Source organism: Scylla paramamosain, chromosome 20 (assembly GCF_035594125.1).
Source record: "Scylla paramamosain isolate STU-SP2022 chromosome 20, ASM3559412v1, whole genome shotgun sequence".
Classification (NCBI taxonomy): domain Eukaryota; kingdom Metazoa; phylum Arthropoda; class Malacostraca; order Decapoda; family Portunidae; genus Scylla; species Scylla paramamosain.
The window spans coordinates 8263995-8279081 of NC_087170.1; the positions used below are offsets into that span (position 1 = coordinate 8263995).

General features: G+C 42.4%; 1 protein-coding gene across 1 annotated transcript in view; it reads right to left on the minus strand.

Annotated features, from left to right (window-relative positions):
• LOC135110213 (uncharacterized) overlaps positions 1–10308 on the minus strand; it is a 12601-nt gene extending 2293 nt beyond the window's left edge. Inside the window, exons 1-5 of the mRNA XM_064022271.1 lie at positions 10185–10308; positions 8886–9036; positions 5915–6035; positions 5173–5457; positions 4483–4632 (exon numbers count right to left, since the gene is read on the minus strand). Of these exons, the coding sequence (XP_063878341.1) occupies positions 4483–4632; positions 5173–5457; positions 5915–6035; positions 8886–9032 (703 nt within the window). The 5' untranslated portion in view covers positions 9033–9036; positions 10185–10308. The remainder of the gene's footprint in view (positions 1–4482; positions 4633–5172; positions 5458–5914; positions 6036–8885; positions 9037–10184) is intronic.
• Positions 10309–15087: the final 4779 nt, after the last annotated feature.

Below are 15087 nucleotides of genomic sequence, written 5' to 3' on the forward strand. Positions count from 1 at the left end.
TCACTGTGCTGTTCCGGTTGTACAGCTTTTAGAAAGAGAGAGAGAACAAAAACACACTGCTCTCATAAACTGTGTGGTGTCCTTTACACTCGAGGCAAAGGTTCATCCGCGTCTCGCCTGCTCTCTGAGACATTAAGCCCAGTGAAGCGGCGGACGCGGCGCATTGGTGGCGGTTACTGAAGCCTCCGTGTCAGGCGAGGGCTTAGGCAGGCAGTGTGTGTCTGTGTGTGCATCAACAGGTGTTACATGCAAGGCGAGACTCGTATTCACGGATCAGGAGAGGCGAGGTGAGGCTTGACCACCATCCGGAATGATGACCATGTTCTGAAACACCTGCGCCGCACCTCCACTACTTTAGAAAGACTCCAGTTGAAGTAACACGGGTTTTTAAGGATTTTTTTTAATGGTTCTAGCGACAGATTAGCAAGATTTCTTTATTATCAACAGCAGAAATACTCTTGAGAACCCGGCTGATCATTTTGCAGGCTTTGAAAATAGTCGAAGTGAGAGAGTAAAGCGTTACAGAACACGGGCCTGAGTCAGGAAAAGGTCAGCCGCGGGGAGGTGAAGGGGAGAGGGGGGTGGCGTGGTGGGCGAGGGGAGAATAGAGGGGAGAGGTCACCTTCCACAGGAGACACTTCACTCAATGTTTTACGTAAGGTTTTCGATTGACGTGTCCTCACCACTCGCCGCCTCGTCATCTGCCTCCTTCCCCTTCGCGCCATGCACGTGTGGACGAAAGTGGCGCGCTCCCCTCTTCTGTACCGTTTGTAAGTGAGATTACGGCTCGTATTCTGAAACTCTTTGTTCTCCCAACACGACGACTTTCCAAGGCCACAGAGAGGATTAGCCGGGCTCTCAAGAGTGTCTCTCCTGTTGATGATGTAGACATTTCGTTAATCTGTCACTCTAATCATAGAAACACTCTTAAAGCCCGTGTCACTTTAATTAGAAGCTTTGGAAAGTAGTGTAGGTGAGGCGCAGGAGTGTTTCAGAATATTGGGCCTTGATGTTGTTCCTCGACTCTTCTTTTTTTTTTTATTTCTATGATGGAAGCCGCGGTGCTTTGTTCCTTCTTCCGCTTCCGTAATAAAGGAATGTTTTGCAAGTACCTCGTTCAACTGTAGTCGTTCCTCTGGTCTTCTTCTACATTTTTTTTCTTGCTTGCTTGTTGTTGTTGCTGTTGTTGTTGTTGTTGTTGTTGTTGTTGTTCTCGTTGTTGTTCTTGTTCTTCTTCTCCTCCTCCTCCTCCTCCAACTCCTCCTCCTCCTCCTCCTCCTCCTCCTCCTCCTCCTCCTTCTCCTTCTCCTTCTCCTCTTCCTCTGCCGCTGCTTCCTCATTTTCCTCCTCCTTTACATATATGGAGGCAAGCATAAGGATTGCGGAAGACAGAGAAGAAAAAAGAAACGAACGAAAGAAATAAATAAAGAAAGAAAAGCGCAACCCTTCCCTCAGTGCCCCAGCCGTCCCAGGAAGAAGGAAGCCACACAACGCTAAGAAGAAAAAAAAAAGCGTTGAGTTATGCACGGAAGACAACCCAAGGCCCACATGTCACTGTCTTCCTCCCATATTTGACGCGTTGTTTTTATTGCGCTGTGTGTTGCAAGAGTTCGTTGTACACGTGTCTCTTTGCGTTACGTACGTTTAAATGTATGGCAGGTGAGGAACAGGCAATCACCTGCTGGGCCTGTATTCAGAAACTTTTTGCTTTCTCACTGTTATCAGTTTTTAAAGGCCACAGAAATTATTAGTCAGGTTCTCAAGAGTGTTTCTCGTGTTAATATTGTAGAAATCGTGTTAATGTCACCAGAACTGTAAAAACACTCTTAAAAAATCCGTGTCGCTTCAACTGGAGCCTAATGAAAGTTGCAGCTGCACAAGTATTATTTAAAAACAAGTGAAAGAACCTAGATGACTGGGATGAACATGAGGCAGATTCACACCTTCAGACATCTACAAACAACGCTACTGGTAAAGTGCCGAAATCACTGTAACAGAAACTGGGAAGAGGACAAGACATTTTAACCAGAACTGTAGAAGAATCGACAGACTTTTGAAAACACTACAAAAATAGATAAAATAAAGGGAAATCACACCAGTGCTTTCCCCGTTATGAAGAAGCTTTACATTCCACTTGAACGCGGGGCTCGGCGTGAAGCTAAACACGTGAGAGGTGTCGCTTCTTGTCTCTCTCCAAAAAGACTCAAAAAACTAAATAAACACCCTTCATACCAAAAGAAAATAAATAAACACCCTAAAAAATTAAGAAAACACTTAAAACAACAAAATACACTCTAAAACATCCAAAACGACTCTCATAAAATTTTAAAAAACACCCTATAAACACAAACAACACAAACAAGAAAGGCCCTCCACAACTAGGAAAAACTAAACGCATCTCAAAAGTCTGTACAAATGAAGCCCAAAATGTTTACCCGAGGCGTCTTTGTTACCGAGCCGTGCGCTGTGTGGGTGTGTGTTGCTGCGTCAGGCGAGTCCGCACGCAAAGCTGTACAGGTGTGGTGTATTACAGTAGTTAGTGCGACACTTTTACACCTACACAGCCATACATCGAAAATTATGTGCGTATGTGAGGATGTAATTTGTCTCTCTCTCTCTCTCTCTCTCTCTCTCTCTCTCTCTCTCTCTCTCTCTCTCTCTCTCTCTCTCTCTCTCTCTCTCTCTCTCTCTCTGAGGGTGGCTGCCATAAATCGAGGTCTTGGCTGCCTCCGTGTTTGGTCTGAGCTGACACTCCCTCACCCGCAGCACTGGCAGAAGTCTAAGCCCTGGGTGACCTCGCCTCCTGACACCGTGGGAGGCAGACACAACCTGCGACACTCGGCCCACCACGGTTCAGATTTCAGAGACTGGATTGAGCAACTCCATAAGCCATGAAAATCTGAATGTGAAGGAGGAGAGTGCATGGCTTGTTTGCTTGTTTGGTTTGCTGTACTGGAAAATATGTCCCCGCAATCACGCCATGAACTCGTGTCGTGCTCTGGCGGTTCACGAGAAAGTAGTTCCCTATACTGGCAGCGCATTTAAGTCCACTCTAACATACGTGAAATGAACTGATATCACAGCATCCCACTCGTGTCGATTCCGTCAAGTCCGCGGTAGACGTGTTTCTTTTGTTTCGGAAGCAATCGTGGGTCTTCGGTTCCCGTTTACAGTTTTGTGTATGATTTTTATTTAGAAGACGATTGCTTATGTCATACAGTTTATTTACTTATTTATTTATTTATTTATTATTTATCTATTCATTTATTTACGTTTTTTTCTAAGTTATTGATCCTCTTTGTTAAATCCATTTTGGAGTATTATACCTCTTATTTAACACATTAATTGCAAACAACAACAACAACAACAACAACAACAAACACTAGCACTCATTTATGGCATCACCAAATATACTCTATGTCAAACTATAATGGGGGCAGAAGACGCTAATTACTTGTTTTTTTACTGTTATTTATTTATTTATTATTTTTTTTACTCATGCCTCTCGCCTCTATCAGCTTGCATACCCGTGACCGAAGTAATGCAAATAAATGTTGGAGAGGGAGAGAGAGAGAGAGTGAGAGCTAAAGGTAACATGTTTATACTTGCTGGCGAAGAGATTGGAGGAGAGAAGGCGAGGAGGGTAAAAGAGAGAAGAGGAGCCAAAATAGACACGCAAAATGTGGGAACTGAGTGACGAATAAACTAAGATGCGAAAACAGGAAAGGGGGAAATATGAATACCAGAAGAGAAACTGAGAAATTACACTAAATACACTTAATAATGAATCAGTTAAGACGCACAAAAGGAGAAAGAGAGAAAAGAGATAAAAGAAAGATAAACAAACGTACTATATATATTTACTGACGAGTTTATTTACTAAAAGCAAATAAATTATAGAAATAGAATATGAGAGGAACAGCAGAATTAAACAAACTTGGAAACTGAGAAAAATAAGAATAATAAAAGGAGGTATGAAAGAAAAGAAATAAGAACATTAAAGCAAAACACAGAAACAAGGGAAAATGAAGGGTAAAAGATGAAAAACAACAGTACACGTGCTCAGAAAAAAAAAAGGAAAAAGAGAAAAGAAGAGATGAAAAATAAAAAAGAAACAGGAGAACTACACTTATTTTAAAAACGGGGAAAGATTAAAAAAAAATGAATAAAAACAAGAAAAGAGATATGACATTTAGTGAAGAAGGAAATATATGAAGAAAAAAAAGATGAATAAAGCGTGAGAGAGAGACATGCTCCACTACTAACGAAGATGAAGATAAATAAAAGTGAAAGAGACATAAAATTTACTGAAGAAGGTGAAGATAAACAAGGCGAATAAAACATGAGAAAGAGGCGCATTAAACTTACTGACGGAGGTAAAAGTAGAAATAAATAAATAAATAAAACGAGAGAAAGACACGTTACACTTACCAAGGAAGATGAAGATGAATAGAAAATGGAAAAGATACATGGCACACTTACTGACGAAGGTGCGTGTGTGGCAGAACCCGACGCAGTAGCGGATGGGAGAAGTGATGGGATAGCGATTGGCACAGTGGCCGTGGTTGTACGTGGTCATATAGAACATCCCGATCGTGGCGTGGTTGTCCGTCACCATCACGGAGCACTGGCCTGTCCAACCACCAAGCAGTTAGGTCGTTAGGCAGGTTATTGAGGAGAGAGAGAGAGAGAGAGAGAGAGAGAGAGAGAGAGAGAGAGAGAGAGAGAGAGAGAGAGAGAGAAGGAGGGTCAGTTGCATCGTGAGACAATAAAATGAGGATATAACACACACACACACACACACACACACACACACATTTTCATCCTTTCCCTCTCTTCCTTATGCTATTCTTTTTTCTTTTTTTCCAGTTTTTCTAGCTCCTCTTCTTACTATTACTATTATTACTCTAGTTGTTACTGCTACGTCTCCATTACCTGCTATCCATAATACTACTTTTCATGTTATCTATGCTTTATTTTTTACCATTATGCTTATTCTAACTTAAATTCAAAGTTTGTGAAGTTTGTAAGTTTGTTTTTTTTCTTCACCATCGTCTTTGAATCTTCTGTAATTTTATTTGTTATCAATTCGGACACCATTTATTTACCCTACACCAAGACCAACACCAACACCAACACCAGTACTGCTTTGTATCTGAAGGTGCAACTCGCCTTTCCCTGGTCCTGTGCTGTCCTCCTCCTCCTTCTCTTCCTCCTCTTCCCGCCTCTCTGGTTTCCTTGTTGTTGTTTCCAGTTTAGTCACCGCTTGCTCCCGCTCGATTCGGTCAGTTGCCTCCGTCCTTCCTTCCCTGTCATCATCCCTAGGCTTCTCTGTCACGTTTTCTCTGTCATGCTCCTCTTCTGTTTTGTTTTGTACTGTGGTGAGCTCCTCTTCCCTACTGCGCTCCTCCCTCTCTCTACGCTCCCTCTTCCCAGACGTCCCACGTTCAGCCGCGCCTGTGTAAAATACATTAGTTATGCTTAAAGGATTGCCCATTTTCTTAATTGCATGTTGCGAGATAAATTTAAGAGGGACTAAATTATTTGTTGGTATGGTAGACGAATCATAGAAAGTAAATGTGAATTGGCAAACAGATATAATAATGATAGTAGAAAGAATAAGATAAGATATAAGAAAAAGAAAAAAGGAATAAGTAGTAACAAGAAGATAAACAACATCATTAATAATAATTACAAAAATGTAATGAGATTTTTTTTCATTTTTTTATGGGCAGGCCTTTGTAGCTTTAGTAGTAGTAGTTGTAGTAGTAGCAGTAGTAGTAACCGTGAAGCTTTTTTTCTGCAACTCTATGAAAAAAAATCAGTGGACTTTTAGAGAGAAAGAGAGAGAGAGAGAGAAAGAAAGAAAGAAAGAGATGGGGAGGGGGCCTGTACGCAGAATTCCCCTTCCTACCTCTAGGGGGTGGTGGAGGCAGCCAGGGGGCCTGTGGGGGACCGGGGGGTTGCAGCAGGGCCAGGATGGTGTCCACCTTCTCCTCCAGGCTGGACAGCGACGAGTTCACCTGCTGCGCCGACTGTGGAGAGAGAGAGAGAGAGAGAGAGAGAGAGAGAGAGAGAGAGAGAGAGAGAGAGAGAGAGAGAACGTTACTTTCTTTTTTTTTTTATGTAGGAGGGACACTGGCCAAGGGCAACAAAAATTCAATAAAAAAAAAATGCCCACTGAAATGCCAGTCCCATAAAAGGGTCCAAAGCAGTAGTCAAAAATTGAAGGATAAGTGTCTTGAAACCTCCCTCTTGAAGGAATTCAAGTCATAGGAAGGTGGAAATACAGAAGCAGGCAGGGAGTTCCAAAGTTTACCAGAGAAAGGGATGAATGAGTGAGAATACTGGTTAACTCTTGCGTTAGAGAGGTGGACAGAATAGGGGTGAGAGAAAGAAGAAAGTCTTGTGCAGCGAGGCCGCGGGAGGAGGGGAGGCATGCAGTTAATAAGATCAGAAGAGCAGTTAGCATGAAAATAGCGGTAGAAGACAGCTAGAGATGCAACATTGCGGCGATGAGAGAGAGGCTGAAGACAGTCAGTTAGAGGAGAAGAGTTGACGAGACGAAAAGCTTTTGTTTCCACCCTGTTTAAAAGAGCAGTATGAGTGGAACCCTCCCAGACAAGTGAAGCATACTCCATACATGGACGGATAAGGCCCTTGTACAGAGTTAGCAGCTGGGGGGGTGAGAAAAACTGGCGGAGACGTCTCAGAACACCTAACTTCATAGAAGCTGTTTTAGCTAGAGATGAGATGTGAAGTTTCCAGTTCAGATTATAAGTAAAGGACAGACCGAGGATGTTCAATGTAGAAGAGGGGGACAGCTGAGTGTCAGTGAAGAAGAGGGGATAGTTGTCTGGAAGTTACTACGCTTTTCCTTTGATTTGATTTGATTTGATCTAATTATTTGTATTTTTTCTTTGCAACATTTTTTCATCGGTACATTACGGAATCATTAAAAATATATCGTTTTTTTTTCAATTATTACTTGCGTTTTACTTATTTTACTTTTATTTTATTTTATTTATTTTTATTCATTGTTTATTTATTTTATTTATTTTTATGTCCTATTTATTTTCTACTGGTAATGATAATGTAAATATTTTTTTTTATTTTCCTTATGATTAGAACTACTACTATATAATTATTATTATTATTATTATTATTATTATTATATTGTGACTAGAAGTACAACTATATTACTACTACTACCACCACTACTTCACGAAGGTAATCCTAACGCTGCTGCCATGACCAAAAACTTCGTGGGCTTCTGAAAAGTGCACGACAGGGCGACAGTAACACTTGTCTGGCTTGTGTCTATTCTAAGCGTCTTATCCTTACGTTGTCTGAATGGAGCGACGATGGCAGCCACAGACACTTCAGCAGGGAGGGAAGACCGAGGCAAGGCTGTCAGCAAGGCCATGAAGGGGAAGTTTGTCCATTATTTAACCTTTTGATTGCTATCTGGTATATCTTTCCTTAATTACTGATCGCTCTGAGACATCTTTACTTCTTCCACAGCCGTTTCCAATCTTTAAACTAAATTGCAAAATATGTTCTTTTTCATCCCTTGGTTTCTTATGGATGCTCATAAAGATTTAGTGCATTGCTTCTGGTGCTGTTCATTGTTTCGTTTAAAGTTGTGAAGCAAGAGAAAACTTACAAAAGATGAGAAGACGAAGAAGCTTATTTTTCGAGACAACTGAACTCTTCGTTCTTCGCATTCCCTTCTGAAGCAGTGAAGTTTTTTTTTTTTTTTTTAAGAAGGGGCTCTGATCAAGGGCTGCAAAAGCCATGGAAAAAGGCCACTTTCCTTTTTTTCGCTTTCCACTCATATTCCCTTCTACAGAAGCTTTTTTTTTTTTTTTTCCTAAGTAGGGAGGGTCCTAATCAAGGGCTACAAAACGATTCTTGAGAATCCCATTTTAGTGCAAACAAACAAACAAAACAAATGTCCACTTAAGTGTCAGGTTGTGGAGGAGGGCGATTAATTGGTTGAGCGATTGGTCATGTTATCCTCACACGGCCTCGCAGCACCTGGCATTGTGAGGGTGCTGTGTTAGGTAGGGAAAGCCCTGAGGAAGGCAAACTTTTCTAGAGCTTTATTTAGCTGACGTGCTTTCATAATACTGGCAGCGTGTATGTAGGGTTGCGTGGTGCCCCAGGGAAGCGGATGGCTGAGGGAGGTGGTGAGGTGTCGCTTTTAAACATCCACACAGCTGAGTCAACACTTCAGACAACAGAGCGCAGTAAGACCTGTTGTAAACTCTCGCGCGGCTTAGGCCGCCTTTTAAGTAACAACATGGCGGAGTGGAGTTTGTACGGGATCCTCTTAAATAACCCAAGGTCGAATGCGGTTTGTATTACACTCTTAAGTAAGTTTCATACAGGGACTCTGGTTCTTTGCAGGTGCCCCTGTGTTCATCTGGAACCTCAAAACTTAACGGGGTTTATATCGGTGCCTTGTACAAGGCAGGAAGTAACGAGTTCAGGCTTGATAAAGTTAGATAAGGAAAAACTGGTTGTCTAATAGAGTGGTAGATAACTGGAAAAGACTCAGCAGTCAGGTTGTTAGCGCCTAGTCAATGGTGAGTTATAAAAGATTAGATGAATTTATTGATAAGGATTATAGATGGATGTTTGTATGCATATTTTATACAGTGACTTTCGCGTACAGGCCTACTGGCTTGTTGCAGCTTCCCTTGTTTGTTATGTTCTCATGTTGTTTAGTGAACTACAGTCTCCTCGGGTAACTACAGAATTGAGCGAAATTTAAGTAGACTCTCTTAACTACAAAGCCGAATGGTTAGCGAAGTGGTGTCCTCTAAATAAATACAGGGGCGCGTGGCGTGCGTGAGTGGCTGCGTCACTAACAACTCTACCTGAAGTGTGGCGTTGACGATGTGCTGCTGGTCCACTGGCGTGATGTTGCAGGAGTAGGAGCCCCACGCCCGCACCTGCACCGCCAAGCACGCCACTACCATCACCACTACCGCCAAAGCCTTGCTCGCCATGCCCACGTTCCGCATCAACCTGTGCCAGCCAGGGGTAGACACTCAGTGGCGTGTGGGTGGTGGGAAGGCTGCCTCGCTGACTGGCTAGACACTCACACCAGAGAAAGCTAAGGAAGTACTGAAAGAAATTATCCTGGTTCTCAGTTATCGAGTTGTTACATCCGTATTCTGAAACGCTTTGCTTTCTCACCGCCACGATTTTCAGAGGCCGCAGAGATGATTAGCCGGGTTTCAAGAGTGTTTCTCCTGTGTGTGATGTAGGAATCGTGTTAATCTATCACTAGGATCGTAAAAAAAAAATAATGATGATAATAATAGAAAATAAAAATAAAAACCCGTGTCACTTCATGTAGAGCCTTCAGAACACAGTGGAGGTGAAACGTGGAGGTGTTTCAGAGTGTGGTCACTACAATGGTCATTAGGCGTCTTTAAAGGGACATTAGAAGGATGTACAAAGAGGAATGACTCAGGCAGACAACTGTAACATGCACTGAACGGGGACTGCCATTTGTAGGCCTTTTGGCACCATACAGCTCCCCTTACGTTGACATGGTTCTCTGAAGTGACTAAAAGTTTTGCAATGCATCTTTGGCGTTTGATTTTAATGACTGATATTTTATCTTGAATAGTACACCGAATTATTTGCATCACACGCTTATAAAACCTAGGACACATACGTACAGTGAACGAGTTATATAGAAAGGAATTAATCTGCTTTTTCCAAAGCTAAAGCAGAGGTTGAGTAATGCATCTTTGCCATTTAATTTAGGATTATTGTTAAAATTGTCTTTTAACAAAAAAAAGTCATCGTATTGCTCACATGAAAGTCTTATATATTGTGAAAAAACTGAAAAACGTGTTAGAATCCAAAATGCAAAAGGATATACTTCCTGAAACGATTTCGGTTTCCAAAAGCAAGTTAAGTTTTAGCCACACTAGTTTTTGAGCCCCAGCACCACTCACACCAATTAGAAAACCCCAGCACCACTCCACATCAGTTTTACAGCCCCAAACAATATTCCACACCAGTCTTAAAGCCCAAATACCACTCCACACCATTTATAAAGCCCCACCACCACTCCACACCAGCTATAAAGCCCAAACACTACTCCACACCAGTTTTAAAGCCCCCAGCCCGTGTCAGTGCCAATGTCCGCTGTCACTCACGCTGTGCTTCTGTAGTAAGGCAAGGGTCCTCAGTTCCTCAGCTCACCGCGACTGACCCAGCACTGGCCACCCGCTACGGCTTCCAGCGTTAAGTAGAAGACCTCCCCCCACCTGCACTGCCACTTCACCCCGCCCTTGATTTGCTTGAAGGAGGAAGGGCGCTGTGTGGCTGCCGTGACTCATACAGAGGCGGGGTGGGGGCAGGAACAGACAGACAGGGAGATGGATGGTAAATAAGTTGGCGCATGCAGAGTAAATGTAACAGACGGCAATCAGGCGCAGGTTAGGTTAAAGACAGGCTGACAGAATAGAGAAATAGACTTTAAGGCAAACAAATAGACAAGCACAGACACACAGACAGACAGACAGACTAAGAAAAGAAAAGAAATAGTCAGAGAAAAAATCTGAAGAAAGACAGGTAAGAGAGAGAGAGAGAGAGAGAGAGAGAGAGAGAGAGAGATTCAGACCTGCACGATTTGACAAATAGAAAGACAGGCAGACAAACAGACAGACATGCGGAAACACGTGACAAAACCTCACATGTTCTTCGTGACATATAAGTAATCCTTTTTTTTTTTCCGCAAGTAAATAGGATTGATAGTGTGTGTGTGTGTGTGTGTGTGTGTGTGTGTGTGTGTGTGTGTGTGTGTGTGTGTGCTGTGGTCAATAAACTATCTATCTATCTATCTATCTATCTGTGTGTGTGTGTATTCGCTTGGCATACATATTTTGCTGCCATGAATAGTTCCTTAAGAAAAAAAAAAACGTGGCGGCGGGAGTGAGGAGGGAAAGAAGTGTTGCCCACGAGCCGACCCAGCACGTGGACACACACACACACACACACACACACACACACACACACACATACACACACACACACACATTCGCATCTGAGTCTAAAATATATGACCTTTCTTTATATCAACAGAATGCATTACACTTGGAATTCAACTTTTTTTTTTTTTCAACACAGGTAAATGATGTAAAGGTTAGTATTTCGCTTAACACTGCATACCTATTATATTTTTCTCTCTCACACACACGTCACCGTATTACCGTGTTTCCCCCACCCCCTCAAGTATTATTATTTCAATATGTTTTATTTAGACTTGTTATGTTCTACCGCTGTTTTCACGCTAACTGTTCTTCTGATCATGCTAACTGTATATTTCCCTTCCTCCCGAGAACTCGCTGCACAAGACTACTTTCTCTCATCCTATTTTGTCCGTTTTCTCAAATGCAGGAGGTAATCACTACTATATAATATGTAGATGCATTTTTTTCTTTTTTTTTTTTTTAAGAATGCGTGAGTCGTGTGATGGGCGGCACAGCACAGCTCGTCACGGCTTGTGTACAGGAACGCTGACGCTGTATTTCCTGTGTGTCGTGATTGACACGACACACAGACGGAGAGACAGAGCGAGAAAACTAGGAATTCCTATTCTATTTTTATCCTTACAATAAGACAAAGCTTAAGAACATAAGAAAGTAAGGGAAGCTGCAGGAAGCCATCAGGCCTACACGTGACACTCCCTGTATAAAACATACCTACCTATTTTCACTTATCATCATCATCCATATATTTGTCCAAGCTCCTCTTAAAGCTAATGACTCAGCACTAACAACCTCATTACTGAGACCATTCCATTCGTTCTCTATTTGAGAACCAATTCCTCCCTGTCACTTTTATTAAAACTAACTTTTCAAGCTTGATCTTATTCTATCCTGATTACCGACGCTGAAAATTTTGCTTACGTCACCCTTGTCACACCCCCGGTACCACTGAAAGGCATGACGTGTTGCCTCCACTATGCCGTATAGGGAGGACATCAGCCTGGCATATAGACCTGTATGTGCCACGCTTATAAATACTCGTACTTGAACAGATGATACCAGTATTTTTTTTTTCTTTTTTATGTAGGAGGGACACCGGCTAAGAGCAACAAAAATCCAATAAAAAAAAAAAAAGCCCATTGAGATACCGGTCCCCGAATAGGGTCCAAAGCGGTAGTCAAAAGATTTAAGGATAAGTGTCTTGAAACCTCCCTCTTGAAGGAATTCAAGTCATAGGAAGGTAGAAATACAGAAACAGACTGAGAGTTCCGGAGTTTACTAGAGAAAGGTATGAATGACTAAGAATACTGTTAACTCTTGCAGAGAGGCCGCGGGAGGAGAGGAGGCATGCAGTTAGCAAGATTAAAAGAGCAGTTAGCATGAAAATAGCGGTAGAAGATAGCTAAAGATGCAACATTGCAGCGATGAAAAAGAGGCTGAAGACAGTCAGTTAGAGGAGAGGAGTTGATGATACGAAAAGCTTTTGATTCTACCCTGTCTAAAAGAGCGGTATGAGTGGAACCTCTCCCCCCCGACATGCGAATCATGCTCCATATATGGACGGATGTGTACAGAGTTAGCAGCCGGGGGAGAGGGGGGAGAAAAACTGGCGGAGACGTCTCAGAACACCTAACCTCAGAACCTAACCTAACCTCAGAAGCTGTTTTTAGCTAGAGATGAAATGTGAAGTTTCCAGTTTATATTATAAGAAAAGGACAGACCAAGGATGTTCAGTGTAGAAGAGGAGGACAGTTGAGTGTCACTGAAGAAGAGGGGATAGTTGTCTGGCAGGTTGTGTCGAGTTGATAGATGGAGGAATTGAGTTTTTGAGGCATTGAACAATACCAAGTTTGCTCTGCCCCAATCAGAAATTTTAGAGAGATCAGAAGTCCGGCGTTCTGTGGCTTCTCTGCGTGAACTGTTTACTTCCTGAAGGCATATATACATACACTTGCATACATTTTTTAGTGGTTGTAGTAGTAGTAATAATAATATTAATAATAATAATAATAATAATAATAATTGGAGGAGGAGGAGGAGGAGGAGGAGGAGGAGTAGGAGTGATGATTTTATGAAGCTGCAATGGTAATGAAAAATAGGAAGAAAAATCACTGGTCGACACTCTGCAGCTAATGATGATTTCTTACTAAACATTACAACATTTTTCCCTTTCATGGAAGTCTCTCTCTCTCTCTCTCTCTCTCTCTCTCTCTCTCTCTCTCTCTCTCTCTCTCTCTCTCTCTCTCTCTCTCTCTCTCTCTCTCACACACACACACACACACACACACACACACACACATACACACACACACACACACACACACACACACACACACACACACACACACACACACACACACACATACACCGTGCCTTTCAACACCTCAGGACGTGGCTGCCGGAAGGTGCTGGCTTGCCATTACCCAATTACGTAACGCACGGCGGCAGGAGCAGGAAGCCCTCGGGGAAATGTGCAGAGTAGGAGGATCGCGCCACGTGACTGAAGGGTGTGGGTGTAGGGTGCGTGTAGGACGTGATGTGACCTTTGACCTGACTCTTGACACCCACACAGCGTAACCCAACACGGATGGACCTGATTATGATAGTGAGCAATGTCGTGTTTGGTGTTGGAGTTTGTTTGTCTGGTGATGACTGTGTACTGCGTGGCGGGGGTTGCTCAAGTGGTGGTTCTGGTGTGGCTCCTGTGAAGTTGGATTTTTTTTTTCTTCTTCTTCTTCTTCTTCTTCTTCTTTTTTTCCGGTCTTGTACTTCTTGAGTTGAGAGGATCTGATTTGCTGACTTGCTTCCCTTTAATTAAGAGCTCAGGTAGAAATTGTTATACGGTATTCTGTGTGTGGGTGTGTAGTTTGATGCTGTTGTTGTTGTTGTTTTTGTTGTTGTTGTTGTTATCAGTACCAGTAGTAGTAGTAGTAGTAGTAGTAGTAGTAGTAGTAGTAGTAGTTGTTGTTGTTGTTGTTGTTGTTGTGTTATTATTGCTTTTATTTTTGTTTTTTGTTGTTAATGTTGCTGTTGTTGTTGTTGTTGTTGTTGTTGTTGTTGTTGTTGTTGTTATCAGTACCAGCAGTAGTAGCAGTAGTAGTAGTAGTTGTGTTATTATTGCTTTTACTTTTGTTTTTTGTTGTTAATGTTGTTGTTGTTGTTGTTGTTGTTGTTGTTGTTGTTGTTGCTGTTGTTGTTGTTGCTGTTGTTGTTGTTGCCGTTGTTGTTGTTGTTGTTGTTGTTGTTGTTGTTGTTGTTGCTGTTGTTGTTGTTGCCGTTGTTGTTGTTGTTGTTGTTGTTGCTGCTGTTGTTGTCAGTAGCAGTAGCAGTAGCTGTGTTGTTGTGGTGGTGGAACAGCCCCCATCCCTTTCCCTCACTCCCTCATCCACTCACCAACCCCTCAACCCTTCATCGCTTCACCCCTTTTATCTTGACTCCTTCATCCTTTTTTTTTTTTCCTTATATTTGAACCATTCATATTTACACGACGCTGTGACTGAAAACATCAAGAAATTAATTTATTATTTTAAAGAGCAAAATAGCATTTATCAAAAAAAAAAAAAAAAGCTCTACAGGTGGCAGTTCTTGCACAAGACATGCAAACGTACGTCCACTCATCTTCCCTATCCAGAAATGTATCTAATCTTCTGAAGTTCTCCATTAACTAGGCACTACCACTGGATAACTGTTTCTATCCAGTCACATACGAACATGCGCATATTCACGGGCAGCAAACATGCAAGGTACACTCTAAACACTCCGGAGCAAAGCTGCCTCTCATTGATCAGCCGACTCTTGCACACTTTCAAACCAAAGCCATTTGTCATTTACCATCGACGATTTTATATTCGGATCAAAATTTAAATGACGTTTGAGAACTTTCGGCCAAAATTCGTTGAGGGCGGTGATGGCCTTGGGCGCCGCACGGGGGAAGAAGGTGGCTGTCGGGTCCAGCCTGGGGCCCAAGGCAGAGAACTGGCAGCAGGTCCTTCTTTTCCTTTGCGGCCTCAAGCTTCACTAGTAGTCGTCCACTTGCAGCGCCTCACACTAGGCAAGGGGTCGCCATAAG